General features: G+C 32.6%; 1 protein-coding gene across 1 annotated transcript; it reads right to left on the bottom strand.

The window, feature by feature from the left end:
- Positions 1-12756: 12756 nt before the first annotated feature.
- LOC140448147 (monocarboxylate transporter 12-like) lies at positions 12757-22371 on the bottom strand. Its single transcript, XM_072541239.1, has 6 exons — positions 22292-22371; positions 21086-22033; positions 19561-19889; positions 17316-17619; positions 15205-15487; positions 12757-13464 (listed from the first exon to the last, which is right to left on the bottom strand). The coding sequence occupies exons 2-6, from the start codon at positions 21977-21979 to the stop codon at positions 13271-13273; spliced, it is 2004 nt and encodes a 667-aa protein (XP_072397340.1). The 5' UTR covers positions 21980-22033; positions 22292-22371; the 3' UTR covers positions 12757-13270.
- Positions 22372-22673: the final 302 nt, after the last annotated feature.

Genomic DNA, 22673 nt, shown 5'->3' with positions numbered 1-22673 from the left:
CAAGTTTTTGTCTTACCCGAGAATGTTAGTAATTACGATAATCGACTTTATTTGAACAGATTACACAGTTACGTTTGCCTAATTACCTAGCCTACGTCACTGTTCAATTTATTTACCTGTTGTACTTATACTTTGCTATAGATACAATGATTTTATTTGAATAGGTAAATAAAAAAATAAAGGTTTATCCTTTTCTAGATAAAAGTTAATATTTATCAATTTAGAGGGCATCAAAAGATCAAAATGCTCATTCCTATTTGATGAATATATATGTGGTGTCTACAAAAATGAGAGTATTTTCATTTATGATAGTTTTGCAACCAAAATATTTTCTGATCAATCAAATTATTCACGAGGAAGTATTGTAAAGTTCTTATTTTTATTATATATCCTTATTTAAACCTAGAGCATTGATTATAAACCACCCAGGTGGTTTGGTGTGGGTGGTTTATAATCAATGCGTAGAGGTATCGATTGGGTACTAATCTGTGTTCCCAATAGAGTATAGAGCTACTTCAAGGACTTAGTGTCTTTACCCACACGGGCTCCTATTTTTTTTTTCTAACCGATATCTCGAGAATACCAATTTTAATCAGAAATCTCAGTATTGTTCTATCCAAACCTCAAACTCCTCCACCAGTTTTTTATCGAAAAAAAAATAGAACTATAATAAAATCCATTGTGTAATTATGTTATTCCATCCATCATATGGCTCTACAGTCTAATTAGACCCCTAGTACCTTTTTTTAAAGACGTCCATGCAGTTTACAGATTTTTGGGTTATTACCCAAGTGTCACATACCCAGCTCACTATATCGGTTGGATTATGGTCTTGTAGATTCGCGTCTTAGTTTTTTTATGTACGTCTAGTGATTTAAATATCTGGTTCATTGCAAAGTATGCCATACTGTCCTTTGTGACTCTATATCATAATGTTGTCCTTTGTGACTCTTAAACAGATAAAGCTATCTACTTTTTTAAGTTAGGTACGGTCGTGTTGTTCTATACGATCGGCTTTATACTAGGATTTAAGTTTTTTTGTATTTATTGACAGACCTATGTGTTTAGCATGTGATTTAAGTTCCATATACGTATTATCTCATGTTGCCTTGGTTTAGCTCATGATATTTATGTGATCTGCATATGCTACCAGTTGAACTGATTGATTGATAAATGTGTCTAGCTACCTATTCCAGTACTAAATTAAAGAGTGTTCGTTCCAGACCATTTGTCTCCCTTCTGCTGTTTAACATCTATGTAGAAAATATCATTTAACTTACACAGCAGAATGAAGAAGTTATAAAATAAATGGAATTCTTATAAATAATTTGCGAAATGCCGATGATACAGATATCATAGCAGACAACATAGAAGAATTACAAGAATTGGTAAATAATATTAATACAGTTGTAGAGGAATATGATCCCAACATTAACATTACAAAAATTAAATTAATGGCAATCAGCAGACAATCCCATTTGCAAGCACAGTTGCAAATAAACAACCAACTTATAGACAAAGTTGGTAAATTTAAATATCTTGGAGCTACCTTAAACTGTAAGTAGGATTGCGGCTGAGGAAGATACGAGTAGCAATAGCAGGAAATAATTTTACCAAATTCAATAACTATCCTTTTTTTTAACAATTATACCACATCAACCACGCAGGTCTATTAGTGGGATGACAAACACAATGGTTTTGCAGTTATTGCAAATTGATGGTGGATCTTTACTTATTAAAAATTTGTGTGTGACAACACTATGACCAATTTTTAAACGGCTTATAATTACTTGATCTTGTCTACTTGTGTTATTCAAAGAACTGTTCACCTTTGGGCATATTGGGTTTAATTTTGTAGCTGAATTTTCCCAGTAATTTTGGCAAATGTTATTGCAAAGAACTTTAATCAGATGTTTCATGTCACTATAAGGATATTTTGTAATTTTTGTAGTATGTTCTAAGTTGATACGGCTTGTAGTTGCTAGTTGATCTGCTTTTTCATTTCTCCAGATTCCAGTGTGCGATGGTACCCAAATGAAAGCTGTGTATTTTCCCAAGGAATGCAGTGTTTCTGATTAATTTTTTATTGCTTGTATAATGGGATTTGTTGTATAAATTTGCTTTAATTTCAATAATGCATTAGGTGAATATGTAATGATCACGCACTTCATCGTGTTACTCGTTTTGAAAAAATTTAAGGCTTTTAATATAGCTGTGGTCTCGCCTGTGAGTATACTACAATTTGTAGGTAAGTGTATGCTGTAGGAGTTTTCTTCATAAGAATAATAAGCAGCAGCATGTCCAACTGGGGTTTTAGAGGCGTCAGTAAAGATTTGTAAGTAGTTGGGGTAACAGGATATGATTTCTGCAAAAAGATGTTTAATTATCGAGAAGTTTGTATATGATTTGGGATACTTTTTTAGTGTTAGGTCAATGGTCAGTAGGCGGTTTGTCCATGGAGGAGAGATTGCATTTGTATATAGCAATAGACTAAGTTGATCCATGTTAAAATGTGTGACTTTTATTCTTTCTATTAGAGGAATATAGTTTGTTGTCTTTTTAAAAGAGAGGATGCCAGGATGGAAAATTTGAGAGAAAAGAGGATGTTGTTTTTAAATTGAAATTTTGGCAATGTAGTTTACTGATAATTGTTGTCGCCTTATGTTTAGAGGTGGCTCTTTAGCTAGAAATAACTATCTTTGTCGGCGTGAAACTCCTTTGGATCTCCGTATTCGCTTCCTAAAATGCTACATATATACAAAAATATTGTACAGTAGCGACTAGTAGCCAGACCTGACAACAAAGTAAAATTGCTAAATCGAATTTGAAATGTGTTTGAAATGTGGTATCTCAGAAGGTTGCTTAATTGCAGTTATTCTTTACCACAACGTCAGTTTCCAATGTGGTTGTCAGTATCGCAGCTGATGATATTATGGGTTCGCTTTCCAGCATACCGGTTACTATTCAAGTTAAGTTAAGTCACAGTATATTGCTTAAAAAGAATCAGTAGGTTCACTCTGCCGCCAGTCCTTTGTTCTTTATGTTCCATTTTTTTCACGCGCATTACTTCCACGCGCAGATAAATTCCAGTTTTTGATACACTGCTCAATATAAATTTTTAATACACTGCTCGAAAATAAATAGCAAAAAAGTGACTTGTGGCGACCTAAAATTTAATTAGATTTTCGGAATAATGAATACTTTCCTAAATTTAGCGTTTTCGACAATTATCAATAGTTTCCCAAAATAATTATTACTGTTTGTCCTTCAAAATGTATTATGTTGAATCCATCAGTTTTGATTAATCGAATATTAAATTTTTTGTATTCATTAGAAAATCACACTCTATTCACTGTTACTGGTGAGAAATCTCATAAAACGAAGAGCTAATGAGGAAACTAATTTCTATAGATCAAAAAATAATAATAAATTCGAATTATAAACTATATTTCGAGGATTTGAATTTAACAATACCAGTTATAATAAAAATAGGATTATAAAAACACAAGTAGCGAACTATGAATACAAGTTAGAATAGAATATATATTTTCACAATCACAACTTATTATTAACAAAATAATAAAATGAAAAAAAGTCATATAGCCTAAAGATCCCACTGTAGGAACACTACGTTCATAACGTAGTTAGTCAAACTTATATTTTTACGTACATTTAAAATTGGGAGAATCTATCTATATAAAAGGCTAGGATGACAAGTCACACTGTTTATTCAGTAAGGTAACTACGCCATCTAGGGAAGAAATCTGAACTACCAACATCTATCAAAATTAAATGTAATTAAGTAAAAGCTGTAAAAACGCTGTTGAGACAGAAAAAATACACATTTTGGCATTGGAGCGTGTGATACGTTAACTGAAAGGGCACTACACAGTATCTTCAATATTAATGAACGTATCGCGACATACGAGATATGATAGGGTACTATGACTAAAAATAGATTTACCACAAGACAAATTTTGATTTTTTGACTTAAAGAAGGCCTCAGGTTCAGTACAAAATAAACAACTGATTGAATCTTAACATGCAACATGGCAAATGAAAGGGGAGGATATAGCGAATATATTCAGATAGAAAAAATTAACAAGGCGACTACTAAAAGGGCACTACGCAGTATCTTCAATATTAATAAACGTATAACGACATAAGAGATATGATAGGGTACTATGAATAAAAATAGATTTACCATAAGACAGATTTTGATTTTTTGACTTAAAGAAGGCCTCGGGTTCAGTACAAAATAAAAAAATGATTAAATCCTAACATGCGACATGGCAAATGAAAGGGGAGGATATAGCGAATATATTCAGATAGAAAAAATTAACAAGGCGACTACTAAAAGGGCACTACGCAGTATCTTCAATATTAATAAACGTATAACGACATAAGAGATATGATAGGGTACTATGAATAAAAATAGATTTACCATAAGACAAATTTTGATTTTTTGACTTAAAGAAGGCCTCGGTTTCAGTATAAAATTAAAAACTGATTAAATCCTAACATGCGACATGGCAAATGAAAGGGGAGGATATAACGAATATATTCAGATAGAAAAAATTAACAAGGCGACGGCTAAAAGGGCACTACGCAGTATCTCCAATATTAATAAACGTATAGCGACATACAAGATATGATAGGGCACTATGATATATAAAAATAGATTTTTTAAGACAAATTTTGCTTTATTGACTTAAAGAAGGCCTCAGGCTGAGTACAAAATTAATTGATCGAATGCTAACATGCAATATAAATCTTCTCAGCTATTTAATATTCTGTATTAAAAGGTTCAAGAAAATTATGTTTTTTACATAGCTTAAGTTTTTAAAGTTTAAAATTTAATTTTTGTTTTTAAGAATAAAGCATGAAGAATAAAACCAAAGCTGGATTTTACGAGGCCTGTTATATAGTTTCTGCAAATAAAGTAATACTCAAATTCTTGCAGAAAATAAAATAGTAGAACATATGTTACATCCAGCTAAGATACCTACTCACAGACAGGAACAGTAACAGTCGAATCTTAATTTTGAAAGACAAAATCAGATTCCACTTTCAGACAACGATGAGGTCAATTATATTAAATAGAGAATTTAGTTCTTACCAATTTTCATCCTTGGGAAACCTGAAGAAACTCAAGTTCAAGTTGTTATTGTCCCTGGAATTTTTTCTACATACACAGCAATAATAAACTCTTGCTTTGGCTGAATTCATCATAATCCGTCGTTTAAAATAATAAAACCACTTAAAAAACTGGAGAAATATCACATTAATATGTATTAAAAACGAAATAAACTTATAGAACCAACTATATACCAACAAATAAATGAAATTCATATATAACTTACTGAAATAACTGTAGTTTCAATCAATGGATAGATACTTATGATTAATTATTTGAGAATAGATTAAGTCAATCAGGCAATATGATTTTTCAAACTTTAGAAGTGTGTATAGTGGTTATATGAAGAATTTTACCATTTATGAAATTTATTTTCCTCTTTTTGAAGAACTTCTATAATAATTATTATTTTATTATAAATTTGAAATATTCTATGAAACTGATGGAATATTTTAAATCTTGCAACAGCGGCATTTTTCGGCAAATCTATTGCGCAATCAGCCAGGAGTGGATTCAAAATTGGAACCGTGAAAATGCGAGAGTGAACCTACTGATTCTTTTTAAGCAATATACTGTGGTTAAGTTAAGTTCATTGAGCAGTTTTTTGGTCACTGATCAATCCGGTTTCTATTTTCTTTGTGATGTTGGGTTTATTTTAACTACTTTTTGATAACAGTAATTGCTGCCCTGTCTTAATTTATGTGCTACATAAATTTAGGTAATAACTTATTTAGCGATTTTTGAAAATTTACACACAAATAAATACACAAAATAATTTAACAATTTAATAATAAAATCATTTATTGACAGGAATGTAATATTCTAAGATTAAAATTTTTGTTAACCTTATCAATATAAACTATAATTGTGTTGTACTATTATTAAATCTCAACTTTGAAGCTTAAAATGTAACATTCTAACTACCCGTATTAAATATTACTAATAGTAATTGATCAAATAATATAAAATTGTCATCTATGTAGGAAGAATCACAGGAATTTTATTCATAAACGATTTATCTTAGTACATAAGCATTCGGTTGGACAAATGTTTGAAGAGTAGAGGAAATACTCTGAACTGTCAGTACAGTATGACAAGCGGAAGAGGTCGAGCTCCTAACGTTAAATTCACCGCCATGTTGTCAAGTATTTAAACATGTCTTTGAAGCGGACGGGTACATTTTGGAATTAAAATGGAAAGTTCAGTGAAAAATAATCGGTTAGGATCCCAAGCACTAGGAATTATTTTAATAATTTCTCGTGCTTGGGATCTTAAATTTAATAAAAATTAAACATAATACATCATTATAAAACGTAATTAAACATTAATACACATTTAATATTGTTAAATTTATCCGTTGTTTTATTGCCTATTATTGTTACCACTAAGTGCTACTTTTATTTTAAATAAAAAATTATTTTCCAGCTTCAGTCAATCAAAAATTACATGTTATTTGCAGGCGTGAGCTTGAAATTCGTTAGAAAGATAATTAGGGAAAGCCGAGACATAGAAAATGGCAAAAATAGAAAATAATAAGGTCTTTTCTCCATCTAAAAAACAAAGAGCATTCAAACTAAAAATGTGATACGCTAACCCTAGCTACGCCTTTGATCGAACATTAGGTCGGCGTTTAAGCAATTGCTGTTGAATTCTGGGGGCCAAGCGAAAACATATAAAAAGATAAATTAAATTGTAGAGCCTGTCGATAAAATAAATTTGTACTGTTAAGTAAATACATTTAATAAATTAATTGTGTTTTTAATGTTAGTGTGAGAAGACTAAATAAATTAAAATAAACATTATAGATGGATCAATTTGACGAAGGCTTGTTACGTCAGTTTATTATAAATACAAATAAATACTTACAAAGTTTTTACACGAAATGGGTTAGACCAGAAGTAGAAAAACTCTCCAAAAAGAGAAAATCGAACGATTGTTTTCACAGGTGATCGCATTCCGATTGCGTAAAGGAATACAATTGATACAATTGAGTGATAATAGTTCTAAGGAAGCCACTTTTTAAAGATCAAAGAATTATCATTATCTCGACGATATGAACTTGGAGAACCAGAAATGGCTTATGGATAAACTTCTAATGAATTTATTTCCCAACAGCGTTATGGTATTGGAATTAGACAATGCACCATACGACAATGAACAAGAAAACAAACACAGAGTTACACAAGTTGATTAAAGTACATAAGCCTCGATTGTTAAGTATAAAAATTGATCGTATTATTAAAAGTTTTGGATACGTGGTATTACGACTACCACCGTACCATCCGGATCTAAATCTGATTGAACTGGTTTGGGCTACACCTAAAAATTTCGTTGGCGCAAGAAATCTCAGCTTCAAGTCATATCACGTTATGGAACTAACGCGTTTTTTAAAGATTTTCTTTTAACAAATGGAAAAAAAATGGTAATAAATTGATGCCTTTGTATCAAAAGTACCTTTAGTATGTAGCGATGAAAAATAACAATTTTTCGGTTTGAAGAAAGCTCGTTTGGAAGGCGTATTGGGCATTTTTAGTCAAAACTTTTTAACTTTTTTGTCTTTCGTAATTTCATCATTTTGACATAACTTTAATACGACTGTATTTCTGTTCAATTCGAGCTCCACCATTCTTCTATATTGTCGGACTAATGTAAATAAAACTATTTAAATCTTGCGTAAACGTTTCGGCAAATTTGCCATTTTCAATAAGCACTTTATTTTAAATAAACACAAACATTTCACTTGATCTCTGATTGGAAGGAATCATTCCGGAAGGAATGATTCTTTTAACTTTAAAACAAAAGATTAAGATTTTTAACAAAACTATATCTACATTTAACATGTTGCTCATTATGTATTGCAACAGAGAATCAATTTGTCCCGCCGAATGCTAAATGTTCCTTAATTACTAAATCTACAAAACGGTATTTCGAACTCTTAAATTGCCAATTCCTAATGAATGGCCGATTTAAAATATTATTTACAAAATACACCTAAATTGTGCAAAGGAATAAAAAAACGTTATCTATCTATGTTATAAAAAATAGGATTTTACTACTTTCAGGGATCCCACAAGTTTACAAATGTATTTTTGTTTATTAAAAGTCATTGATTATATTAAATTATTCGAATTGGGACAAAATGTTGTAATTGAAGCTATGCAATAATTTAAATTACTTTTTAATGTAAGTTTTCTTAATTGATTATCAAGTTCGTGACGTCACAGGAGTCGGTGGGAATTGAGAAAGTTTCCAAACAAACCTATAAATACGAAAAACGATCTGAACTGACATACTTTCAAGAAAACTTTGAATATTTGTTTTTAAAAATTCATTTCTTTAACCAGTTTTTTAATTTATTCAGCCCAGTTTTGAAGATACAAAATTTTCAATTTGTACCTTTAAAAACAATAACAACTAAAGTATTAAACAATTGTGTAGTACATTGATACAGTACATGAACACAAATGACGCAGTAAATGTGGACTTCTACAGTAATTTTTTTGTCACTGTACATTCCAGTCAATTTTTTAATAGAGGCTCGCATTTCAAATGCCTCACATTTGTTGCCAAAGATCAAAATCGAAATTTCATGTTATAGGTTTTGAATATTGAACTTTAAGAATGAAAATTCCGTAGTGACTAGTTGGAAAAATGATACATTTTAATGATCTCATGAGAATGGTAAATAATAGCAAAAATCGCGTATCGTTTATTTATTTTTTTTTAAAAACTGACTTTAATTGTAGCAAAATAAACAAATCATATAAGAAAGCTATACTCTCTACCTTTAACATGATTTTTGATTTTTGTCGATAGGACACTAATCAAAAGATATCGATTTTTTTCCGTCGAATTGATAAAAAATTTATTTAAAATTGATTTCGCGCGCTTAGCCGCTCCGCTTCAACCTATATTGTTGAGAGAACGATTTATTTTACACAAAAAGTGCTAATAACATTTTTATTTAGCTACATTCTACATTGTAGTGCCATTTTTCTTCAGAATCACCTCAACTACATTTTTTATTTGAAATATTTTTTCTGCAACGCACAGATTCTTGGTAAATCGAGTTTTCCCTACGAGGGGGGTGGTTTTAGAGAAAAATCGGGGGTGGGTTATTGCATATTTTGACATTCTCAGAAAAATTTAGTTTGTTCGTATGATTTTTAGAGGTTCCGTGGCAAAATCCGAATGCCATATCTCACATCCACCTCAAAACAGATCCGCCCTGGTCTAACTGTAATCTATAATGTTTTAAAAGTTTTTTTTGCTTACTTTCCCAAAAAATTTAGGTAAAAATATTTTATTAACAAGTTTTGTTGCTTATTTTGCCGTTTGTCGGTCTAAATTGCATTTAAAAATTTATTAATTGTACTTATTATTATCTGAAGATAGCCAGACTAAAATGGAGATGGGCAGGACACATAGCCAGAATGACAGATGGGCGATGGACAAAGAGGTTATTGGAATGGAGGCCAAGGGAAGACAAGAGAAGCGTCGGTCGACCACCTACAAGATGGACTGACGATTTAAGAAGACTCGATAAAAACTGGATGAGAGCGGCGCAAGATAGACGGGGTTGGAAACATGAGGAAGAGGCCTATGTTCAGCAGTGGACTCTTGAGGCTGGATGATCATGATGATGATGACTTATTACAAATTGAACAATCAGGCACGAAAAATAAGATATCTTACAGTGGAGGAAAGTGCTTTATCAGGAAAGTGCCAAAGGTGGACTCAATTTGGAGTTTGCTTTGAAGTTACATAATCTGAAATATCCAAAGTGGTAGCTAGGTTTTGCGAAACGGCCAGTAATCACAGAAGATCTCGACTGGAGCATCAAAAATCACTACGACCCGCGAAGACTGTATTTTGCAACTTAAAGCTCTTATAATAAATTTTTTTACTATTACTCTCCGACAACAACAATCTTCTTCTACGACGATACTATACCGCAGGCTATCGACTTCGTATACTTCAGTTTGCGCGAAAACATGCAAATTGGGAAATCCATCAAAAAACAATTAAAATCAACAACTTGAGGTGAGTGGGCCATGTTTTAAGGATCAAGGGTTTAGTCCGAAAATCCATATTTGAAAAACTTGTGAACACTAGGAACACCAAAAACCACCAGGGCGGTGTGGAAGCAGATCTACAGGTGTTGGGAATAAGGACATGGAGCAGACCGGTACTTAATTGGGAATATTTGAGGGATTCTTAAGGGAACCCAGGGCCCATCAAGGGCGGTGGAGCTATAAAGAAGAGGTACTATATACATTAGTGGCCAAAATTCTTGAAACTTTACAAAAATTATTGCTTTTCCAGCAACCCTCGTCTCATGATCGAGATTTATATAGTTTATCGGTACAGTTACATTTTTATTTTATTGTTTTATATTTCTGCTGCATGGGAGTACCGGTACGGAACGAATACCTATATACGTTAAGCTTTGTAGACGATTAAGTAGTGATTGCACGAGACCAAGACGACCTCAGTTACATGATGAAGAAACTACAAGAAGAATATACCAAGGATGGCCTAGATATTAACCTCGCGATAACAGAGTACCTATCTACAAGTGAAGAAGACATAGAAGATATACAGATTGGTGACAACGTAACAGTCAAAGGAAAGGATAAATTCAAATACTTGGGGTTTATAATCACAAAAAAGGCAACAACAGAGGAAGAAATTACACAAAGATTAGGACAAACAAGAACATCAATCCGACAACTTAACTCAGTATGGTGGGAAGACACCTAAATATGAAGACAAAAACACAGATTTATAAAACATTAGTGCGAAGACATATAACATTTGGGGCTGAAAATTGGATCATAAAAAAGAAAAACAGCAGTAAGATAACAAGAATGGATAGAAGTAATGACGAAATAAAGCAAAGAACATCAATAGAAACAGACATACTAACATATATAGAACAAAAAAGATTTAAGTGGTATGGACAAGTAAGAAGAACTAGCAGATGGATAAAGAGAATAACAGAATGGAGCCCCATAGGAAGGAGGAAAAGAGAATGACCCCGAAAATCCTGGAGGAACGAAGTAGACGACACCATGAGTAAGAGAGACCTAAACGATGGAGAATGGGACAACAGAGATGGAGATGGAGGTTGAGCGAGGGAAGGCAGTGAATACTGTAGAATCCCTGAATATATATATATATATATATATATATATATATATTTCTGCATAATATTTTATGTATTAATCACTCTATATAATACATCAGTGTCAATTCAACGAAAATGGCACCAAGAAAACCAAAACGTGTTAACTGCAGGTGTCGCCTGGAAAGAGAGCCAAAGCAATTATTATCCTTCGAGAAGAAGGTTACACATATCAAGAAATAGCAAACAAATTGGGTGGTGGCGCCACAAAATCAGGTGTAATGAAAGTTTATAAACGTTATCATAACACTGGAACGACAAAATCAGCAAAAAAAACAGGCAGAAAACCGAAAGTTAGTCAATACGATGAACGTAGAATATGCCGACTTTTTTAGAAGATCGTCGTAGATCCGCAAAAGAAATTAATGCTATTGTTAAATCAACTGGCTTACAAATATCGGACTATCAGAAGAAAGTTGTGAAAATGGATTGCGAGCGCAAACTCCTAAAAATAAGCCGTTCGAGAACAAAAAACAGAGGCAAAAACGCATTGATTGGGCTTTGCCACACATAGAGTGGACAGAAGAGCAATTGAGTAGGGTAATTTGGAGTGATAAAACCAGAATCTCGATCTTTGGGAGTGTCGGAGTAAAGTTTGTTCGCCGCCGACCGGGGGAAGACCTTTTGACCCAGTGCACTACGTTCACTATGAAGCATCCTGTGAGTGTCATGATATGGGTTTGTAAGACCACTAATGGAGTTGGACGTTTAGCAGTAATAGAGGGAATATTAATGCAAAAAAATATCAGGAAGAGATACTGCAAGCCAAACTGCTGCCCACCATCAGAGATTTGTTTGAAGGGGATGCCCAACAATGCATCTTCTAGCAGGATGGAGCGTCTTGTCAAACGGCTAAGACTTCCATGGAATGGTTGAGACACCATGACATTACTGTCCTGCCGAATACAAAATCGGAAATAGTCCCGATCAAAAATCCAATAGAAAGTTTGTCGTCAAGACTGAAACTGTTTTAGTATCACGTCGAAACCCAAGTAACAAGAGAGAACTGATAAAACCATTATTCAAAACTGGTTTAGAGTTATTACACCTGAAGATTTGGCTCGTCTCGTGAACTCCATGTCTCGCAGAGTCGAGTATATCTTAAAAAACAAAGGTTATCTCACCAAGTACTAATTTTCTTGATAATAACCATTGTACCATTTTTAAAAAATGTATTTACTAATAGCTAACGGCCGTTGTTTTATTTATTTTTAAATTTTTAGAGGGTTTTTCTTCTTAAAATAGATTTCAAATAATAGTAGAAACATAAAACCATGCAATAAAATTATAGTAAAACTTATAAATAACATAAGCCTTGTGAAAAAAAGGAATGCTGATAACAAAACTAACATTTTTGTAAAGTTTCCAGAATTTTGGCCACTTGTGTAGATAGCAATAAAATTTTATCTTAAATATACGAGTCTAACGTCTGTTTTTTTTTATATTTTGCCTTTATTACATGTAAATTATAATATACGTAGTACATCCTACAGCAATTGTGAGAGTAAAAACTATAGCCTCTAGCTAAATACAAGTTTTATTGGTGTCTGAAAATTTATTATTTTGCTGATTGTTCTTGGATTAACTGATTCAATTATGATTCTGCATTTATTATATTTCATGAAATAGAAGATTGGCTACGAAAAGAATAAAAATTTAATCAAAGTACATTCAAAAAATTATTATTAAATTTAAATATTGATATAACAAACACTTAAGTTAAAACCCGTTTGTCACGTTATTAAATAGCTACTAACTTCTTCTAAAAGCATGGTCCTTATCGGACATGGCACATAAGGTTTTTGTCGAGGAATAAGATATTTGAATACATCTAAAAACGTAAAATAAATAAAGTAATTATTTAAAAAATGTATTAATTTTAAGTTCACTTGTGGACGTTATTTAAAATGTTATTAATATTCCTACGGTTTAATTTTATACAATAATTAATTCCTATGTTTTGGTTCACAGGGAACATCACAATCTACTGAGGGTTTTAACGATTCCTCGTCTTTGCGCATACATTTTTTACACCTATTAACTATGGGTATTATAACCAACATGAGACCAGATATTGCTATGAAAATTCCTGCCAGGTAAAAGGACAAACTGTATGTACCGGTCACATCGTATATCCAACCTGTAAAAAAACAAACATATTTTAATTACAACATACTTAGTAAAATAATAAATATATTAGTAATTAAAAAAAACTATTTAAAAAATCCCTTGTAAAAAGTATATAATTAAAAATGAAAAAGACCGTTTCAGGCTTTATCACAGAACGTTTTCGTACTAACAAGTCCATCATCAGAGCATTTACCAGGTGTACATGAGTGAAGCCACTAAATATCTGGTTAAAAACCCTTTAAATGATATTGAATTTGTTATTTGAAAGTATAAGAAGATCATGCAATATAGAAGACATAAATGGATGGGTGACAAAACGGAAACAGGAGTGGAAGGAACACATTAGTAGAATGGCAGAGGATAGGATAGTACGAATAGCACGAGATAAGTCACCAAATGGGCGAAGAAGTATTGGCAGACCAAGAAAAAGATGGTGCGATAATTTAAACAATTTGGGAGGCTAACATTGAAGAAGAAACAGGCTTTAAAGCCTACATACAAGAAGGAAGAAGAAGCAGAAGTATTAGTCTCAATCTCACTAATCGAGTGGCAAGTATAGACGTAAACTTCAACACTTTGGACTTGGTCAGTTTCCTCATGAGTATCACATTTCATTGAAAAACAATGCAGTTCCTCATATTCAACCAGTTCGTAGGGTTCCTCAAGCTTTACATAAGAAATTGAAAGATATATTAAAACAACTAGAAAATCAGTGTGTTACTAGAAAAGTAGAGAAACCTACAGAGTGGTTGAAATCCACTTGTAATTGTTGAAAAGAAAAACAAGGATTTAAGATTGTGCTTAGACCCGAAGTACCTGAACAAAGCTATTAAAAGAGAATTCTTGTTGATACTTACAGCAGATGAAATTGCTGCAAAATTGTATAATAAAGAGTATTTTTCAGTTCTGGATATGAAAGATGGGCACTTTCAAATTAAAATTGATGATGAGAGATGCAGAATTGTACATTTGGCACTTAATTTGTCTGATATTAATTTTGTCGTTTACTTTTCAACATTTGCTCAGCCCCAGAAGTATTTCAAAGAAAAAATTATGAAATATTTTATGACTTTGCGGGTGTAGGTCTGTATTTTGATGATTTGATTATTACAGGTGCCAATGAGGCAGAGCATGACCAAAACCTTCGCTTAGTACAAGAAAGGGCATTGAAGCACAATCTAATATTCAATAAGGAAAAAATTTAATTTAAGTGGTGTTAAATTTTTAGGTCAGATTTATTCTAAACAAGGTGTTGAATTAAATAAGGTATATGTAAAAGCTATTTTAGAAATGTCAATACCGGATAATAAATCTGATCTAATAAGGCTATTGGGGATGGCAAAGTTTTTGGGCAAATTTGTAACTAACATATCAAAAGTCACAGTCCAAATAAGAGAACTAACAAGTCCCTTAAGCTATAGGATTCTTAGTAACACGTACTTGGTTTTGCAATGCTGGAAAATATTGCTCAATATCTCGCATGCCGAGTCGAGCGTGTGTAAAAGACCAAAATAAACATTTACGTTTTATGACAAAGAACTTGTTTAAAAACTATCCCTGTTTCCGATACAAGGAAAATGAGTACATTCTCCACACCGGCATGGATTTAGCTTGTGCGGAATATCTAAAGAAAATTTAAATTGGCACCTCTTAGGTAACAATTTAGATCTTATGATTACACTTGAGTCCAGTAGCATTCAATATCTCATTACCTAGTTCTCACTATAAGTTTTATTACCATTTTTCTTACCTGCCAGCGGTGGTCCTAGTAAATTCGCCACACCTTGGACCAACAACAGTAATCCATAAGCGTTCGTAAATCTATCTAACGTAATTAATTCCACCAATATGATGCAGGTTAACGAATAATTGGCCGCTATAAAAAAGCCAAACGCTCCTGAAATTGCTAAAAGCATTGGATAATTTGTTATCACTGGAACAAGCGCGATAACGCCGCCACAAAGAACCATGCATAATGCATAGATTAAGTTTGCGTTGGCCCATCGCCTATCTCCTGCCCATCCCAATATGATCTAAAACAAAATAAATCTAATAAATTCTTTTTATTGAGACATATTTTTATGCAAATGTTTCTTTATGTATGCTGTACTCGATTTGGAAATGCATTATAGTACAATTTTTATGGCATAACTGTCGGTTTAACACAGTCTGCCGCCTGGTGCTCATACAGTTGCCGCCAGGCTCAAAAATATTTCTTAACTTTATTTCAATTCAACAAAACATATTGTGAATATAAGTTTATTAAAATAAGGAAAACAATTACAACTTTTTTGGTTTCCAACTTAAATGAATACTAACAAAATACAAGAAAAGATTAAGGGCGAACTTCAAAAAGTAAAATAAAAACGTATCTAATAACATTCAAACAGGTATCATAAGGTAGGTAATCAAATACATTTACTACAGAAAAGCTTGTTATCTTACTTACTGAAGCGAAGTTTTCGATGATATCATTTATATTACTTCATTTAGCAAGTCCTCGTTAATGGATAAAACTGCTAAGGAGTTCAAATTTTCTTGGGAAATTGCATTTCTTAAGTAGGTCTTAAATATTTTTCGTGTCGAAAGAGAGTGTTGGCTAATTGCATTTGCGTCCAATATGGAGAAAAAAATACGCAGGCAAAAATTAACGTTTGGAAATGAAGATATCAATTTATTTTCGTATAAAACCTGTACCAATTCTAAAGGAGTGTCTATTTGTAATTGGGGAAGGGATGTTAACAAATACTTAAAATGAACACATTCTTGGGGAAAATACTCGTCCAAATCCTCCTTGTATTTATGTTGTAATTTGGTTGCCGATCTGAAAATATCGTTATCTTCCGTAGTTTTTAGTTTAAACAAAAATTCAATTACACTTTTGATTCTTTCTAGTACTTTAACACAATATTCTTTCGCAGTGTTAATTTGACTTTCGAGTTCTACATCAACTCAACTATTTGCTTACTCGCATACCTGTTTTGTTCGTCGAAATTTCTTTTTGACATTGAAAAGTCCATATCTGTAAGATTCCGGGAACCTTCAGCCCACGGTGCTACAGCCCCGAAAAGACCCCTGGTTAAACCGGCGCTGAGTCTTAACGCACAATCAATAATCCTTTATTCTTTCCGTTACAATTAATAATTAAAATACGAAAAATACGCTTCTATATCATGTTTGCAACTAACATTCCTCGTCTCAATATAAAAATCAGTAAAGAAAGTTTCGTTTTTTACCACACCTGGTCATAAAACGTTTCTTCCTCGTATCTAAACCATTTGCAAAAAGATATTTATATTTATCAAGACGTGGGTCAATAAAGTTAATAGTTTTCGGATTTCTTATTTAAATCTCTTAGTTTTATTGTTTTATATTATGCATTTCTTCGTAAATATATGGCAAAAAATGGTTATTGCTAAAAAAAATGATCCACTGGGATTGGAGGTTGCTTGATTTTTCCCATAAATTATTGAATTGGAGCGGCATTTTGGTTCTCGTGTCCCGTGTGGGACAGACATCCCGGCATTTCAGCATTCTATAATCGCAACCCGACACAGGCAGTACGCACCAAAAAGCATTGGATAATCGCATCTCAAGTTAGGCACTCTCTTGCCAAGAATTATAGTGTAACCTCAATCATTTTACAATTTATGCGCGTACCAAGTTAATAGTGAAACTGATCAGATAAGTAAAACACCCTGTATCTGGTAAAATATAGGTAATGAGAAAGATTAGCAGGAGCTATTATTTGCAAAGCATTATTAAAAAATTTAAAATTACGTTTTGAATAAATTGAATCTTAGATAGTTAATAGTGAATTAATATTATCTTTAGTGCAAGATAAAAAAATATTAAACTTACCTCCCCTATCATATTAATAATTCCGATAATAGATATGAGCATGGATGCATCTTTTTCGGAATATCCATTTTTTCTCGCATTATCCGTAAGATACACATACGGAACATCGTACCATGTATAAAGCAGAAAATTTGATATGGCAAAAATACAGAATTTGGGATCGGCAAAATACGAAAAATCAAACATATCAACAATAAGATCCCAAAAGTCCCAGAAACCGGCGTACCAAACGCCTTTTTCCTTGGCGATGGTTGTCATAGAATTTCTGTAGATGTCTGGACAAGAGCTTGCTCTAAGACGATACCTAAAATATTTAAAATAATTTAAGATACTTCAGTATTCAACCTCCGAGCGCGTTCAATATTATAGTAAGTAGGCGATAGAAATAAACCCAACAATTCATTAGGGTGAGGAGGATTGATCCGTTTAAATCAGGGACTACTCCACCGCATCCTAATGCTCTGAGGCCATCTTCCATTCCCCTCCCATAAAATGCTTGTCGTATAAGAGTCATGGGTACAAGGACCCTCACATGATCTTCTTATTCACGTGCCATATCAGAATTATCCACCGTTGGCGCACATGCCACATGGAATAATTGTCCAGCATTTAAAATCTGAGTTCATTCAAGAATTTTTTTAACCAAGAAACCTTTTTTCTTCCTACACCTCTACTATTTTGCCTTCTATTTTGACTCTAAGGCCCAGTTGTAGTATTCTATATCGATTTACCCTCACTATATGTCCCAGATAAGACATTTTTCGGTGTTTAAGTCTTTAGCAATTCTCTATCTTTGTTGATCCTCCTTAGTACTTCCCCTTTAGTTTTTCTTGCTTTCCAAGGTATATTTAGCATCCATCTATGAATTCACATTTCCAATGCTTCATTTCTGTTCATGCTTGATACTTTTAGTGTCTACACTTTTGCTACGTATAAAAGTACAGACCACATATAGCACTTAAACATTCTTTGTCTTAGTTCTAAACTGACTTCACATGATACTTTCCCTGAATTATGCGGGACAGCATGATGCGTTATAGTCCCGCTACCGTCTCTACTGACTTATCATCGAAATGCTCTGCTTGCTTAGGAGCCATTTGGAGTCCAGTTCGGCGACTAGGTATTCGAGAGTATGGGTCCAGGACTCTTGTCCGTTTTTTTATGGGTTTTATTGGTATTTTTGTGGCTTACGCCGTTTTGTTTTTTATTTATAGCAGTTTTACTAATTTTTTTGGTGGCCAAAGCCGTTTTTTAGTTCTTTTTCTGATTTTTTTGTAAGTGATATCTGGAAAAACTTCTTCTCTTCAATATTATACCTTACACGCTTGGTTATTTATACTCGATATTGAAGAGGTGTGCCCAACACCTCGACCGCAAAAGATTTTAAAGTAGGCCGATAAGCGTAAGTTGAACAATCCACGTTCACAGAAAAAAAATATTTCTCGTCCCACCGTGTTAATGCAGATTACATTATTAATATTTATATAAATTGAAAAAGTTAATAAAGTTAAGTAAGTATTTTAAAGATCGCTTTATTTATCCGTGCAAACAATTTTTCTGGAACGCAGGTTTAAGAAAACCTATTACAATGTTATATTTCGGAACACTATACATAATGAATGAACAGACTGATATGTTTTTGTACACACTTATGACAAATCAAAGAGTTTCAAAGAAAGTATTTTTGAAGTGTGTACACATTTATTTCCTAGTTGAGCGCTTTCGTCTTACAAAGCCATCTTCAGAGCTATTTTCAAGTTTTTAAAAAGTACCACTACTTAGGAGAGATTTCATTTATCCAAAATATTTCTTTGGAAAAAACACATAAAAGACTGAACTCTGGACACTGGACTCCACAAAAAACACATTAAAAAATTTTAACTATTTTTTAGAGTTGGTCTAAAGTAGATTTGCTGTTTTAACTCTAACAAATGCTTAGTTTCCGATACCCTTACCATAACCAAATTTTTTAATATGTTTTTGCTGAGTCCAGTGTACAGTTTTTCATGTATTTTTTTCCAAAGAAATATTTTAACAAAAAGCAATAGCCCAAAGGAAAATTGTGGATTTTTCTATTAAAATAAAATCTCTCCAAAGTAGTGGTACTTTTTAAAACCTTGACCATAGCTCTGAGATGGCTTGGTAAGACCCAAGCGCTCAGTTAGGAAATAAATGTTTAAACACCTCAAAAATACTTTCCTTTCCTTTCTAAATTAATGAGACGAAGAAATAAATAAATATTTACCTGTTTATATTAAGCATAGCTCCCCTATACGTAACAGAGAGCCTGTGAATTCTGAGATCCCTTAAGTAAGCTGTAGGTACTTTCTTATGAGCATTATTGAGAGGTAGAGATTCGGTCTCTTTTTTAGGAGCCCACATATTTGAATTAAGGCAATTAACATTATTACTAACATGTGGCAGTTGGGATTGGGTAGCTGCATGTTTGGAATTGATTACTCCTTCGTGAACTTTTCCAGACTCGCTAAAACTTCTAGAAGAAGCGAGAAGGTTCGGATAGTTTGCTGCTAGTACATTATTTACAGTCTTATTTCGCGCTAACAGCTCTAAAACCTAAAATTTCCAAAAATTTATCAGTTAAGAAACATAAGAAATATACTTAGGTACTCATTTTATAATATTCATTTTTATGTTTAATAAAAATAATTTTAAAATCTATATAATATTAGTTCCAACAAAGCAAAAGCGGACGTCTTCGCTGCCCTGACGAAGAAGTGTCCCGCATGTCAAATACCCCCCCCCCTCCGAGTAAAAGTTTTACTCCTATAAAAGTCAAGGAAGAAATAAACAAACTTAATTCAAGAAAGGCCCTAGGTTATGATTTAATCTCGGCATAAGTTCTAAAGCAACTTCCTCGCAAGACTATTACTTTACCACCAATTATATTTAACCGCATGCTAAGCTTATCATACTTTCCAAAAATATGGAAATTTGCTGAAATCATTATGATTCTTAAGCCAAAAAAAGAGCCCAATGAAGTAACATCTTATCGACCCAGCAGCCTACTCCCAACTGTAAGCACAGTTTTTGAAAGATTGCTGCTACAAAGGATATACACAGATCATGATTTCTTAACATTATTACCAAAACATATTTGGTTTTCGGAAAAATCACTCCACTACCCAACAAGTCCATCGAATGATAAATGAAATATCAAAAAGTCTTGAAGAAAAGAAACACTGCAACGCTATATTCTAGACAGCTCACAAACGTTTGAAAAAGTCTGGCACAGAGGTCTGCTTTACAAAGTAAAACTAGCACTATCTATAACTCATAACTAAATGGCGGATAATATGCAACTTGCATTTTAAGACATTTACGGTATTTATTTGCATTTTTTATCAAATTTACCTGAACCTTGCCCTGTTAGTCGTTTAAAGTCTATGCATTTTCAATTGAAAATATTTATGATATGTAAATATATGAAAATATTTATAAATATGTTGTAGTAATTGATTCTTTATAATAACTAAATAGATTTTTAAATCTCCAAAAAGTAGTTTTTAGTGTTTAAATATTCTAAATTTGGTTTTAATATTAAAATAAACAATTTACATCATCTGCATATTTTAAACTTATTTGCATATTTTTAGGATAATCTTGCACTTTTTTTACAAAAATATATGCATTAAAATGCGCATTTTTTTGCATTTTATGCACTCTTCACTAATAACTAATAGAATAAATGATTTTAAATAAAAATTACATAATATGCCTATGCTAGATAAGGTAAAAGAAAATATACGAACCTCCAACGGAACCTTTTCTCCATTCCTCACATACGTGGGCAAATTTATCAAGGAGCTGCTTAATCTTTTATCGCAAATGTCCTGGTCCTGTTCCTTTTCTTCCGTGATTGCTTGTAACACACTTGCTGTATTTGTACTGTTGCTAACAGAAAAAGAATCGGCTGATGCTTCTTTTTGTTTACGTTTTAAGTATCTTATTTGCTTTCGTTCTTTGGCCAACTTTTTCTGCTTTTGTGACGTCCACGGTAAGTCACGCATAAGTGCACCACAAACGATTAAATTTAAAAAGAGGCCGGCGAGAATCAACGTCGTGCCTCGCCATCCGTACTCGTCAAGAAGAAGTTGAATTAATGGTGCAAAAATGAAAGTTCCTATCCCACTCCCACACACTGCTAATCCAGTAGCAAAAGAACGTTTTTTATCGAAGTAATAAGCAACTATTACTACTGAAGCTACGTAGCACAAACTCAAACCAAAGCCAGACAAAACACCAAAGGTAATACAAAGTACTGTCATGGAATTTGTTGTCGAACTGATCACAAACCCTGAAGATGCCATTATGGCACCACAAACTGTCACTGTACGGCATCCATACCGGTCTGTAAGAAAAGAAGCAACTGGTCCTGATAGAAGTGGCATAGCCATAAACAAACCACCGACCCATGCTGTCGTGCCACGATTTTCTCCGAAATAATTTAAGAATTCAACAAAAATCACGCCAAAACTGAACGTTATACCATCAGCTATTAAATTTACTACAAAAGAAGCTAAAACTATAACCCAGCCCCAACCGCCGTCGGGAGGTCTAGTTTCAGAAATGTCATCTAAAGATTCACTGGAAGACGAAGAAATATCTGAATTAACACTAGAACATGATTTTTTTACTGCAGACATTTGACTACGACTATCACTGTTAAATTGGACATGTAAAACTGGCTTGTCTTCTTCCTGTAAAATAACAATATATTCATATTCTATTCAATTACAATACAAAGAATACGATATAAACCCACTTGTGAATAGAACTCGCCGCAGAGAATGTGTGTGTGTGCTCCAATAGTTTTTGGAGCAAGAAATTTATGTATAATCAAAATCGTTATTTCTGGTTTACATTGTTAGGTTTCTTACATTATTGTTTATCAATATTTAAGTATAAAAGAATCATTTTATTAATGTTTAAAGATAAAAATTATTTAAAGTACCTACCAATTAACTACAGTACACATGTAATTCTTTTTGAAAGTCTTTTTGTTTATATATTTTTCTTTAGAAATTATGATAAATATCGTTTGAATTCAGTTGTAGCTGTTTATCTGTTTGTTTAGTGATTTGTTGACATATGAAACAGTTTAATTTATTTACTCTGTCTAATGAAAAATATTTATACGAGGTACGAACGAAATATAAATTATTTTTAATTGTTTCTAATTATTAAGTTGTAGTAGTTGTAGTTAGTTGTCAAATTAGATACGTAGAACAAGCAAACACTTTGTTAGTTTACAATCACAACTATTTTATTTCGTAACAATGTCTAGCAAGTTTCAATTCATTGTTTACTGTACCTGTAAAGTATTTTTGTTTACTTTTA

Source organism: Diabrotica undecimpunctata, chromosome 8 (genome assembly GCF_040954645.1).
Source record: "Diabrotica undecimpunctata isolate CICGRU chromosome 8, icDiaUnde3, whole genome shotgun sequence".
Taxonomy (NCBI): Eukaryota; Metazoa; Arthropoda; class Insecta; order Coleoptera; family Chrysomelidae; genus Diabrotica; species Diabrotica undecimpunctata.
Note: the sequence above shows the minus strand (reverse complement) of the source record. Positions and strands in the feature narration are given on the sequence as shown.

Bases quoted from the DNA above. Each gene is read 5' to 3' on its own strand.
- LOC140448147 (XM_072541239.1), bottom strand. From the start codon at position 21,979: ATGTCTGCAGTAAAAAAATCATGTTCTAGTGTTAATTCAGATATTTCT. The intron at 17,620-19,560 runs GTAAATATTTAT...TAAATATTTTAG, and splicing joins GCTATGCTTAATATAAACAG to GTATCGTCTTAGAGCAAGCT. The intron at 13,465-15,204 runs GTAAGAAAAATG...GTTTTTTTACAG, and splicing joins ACTAGGACCACCGCTGGCAG to GTTGGATATACGATGTGACC.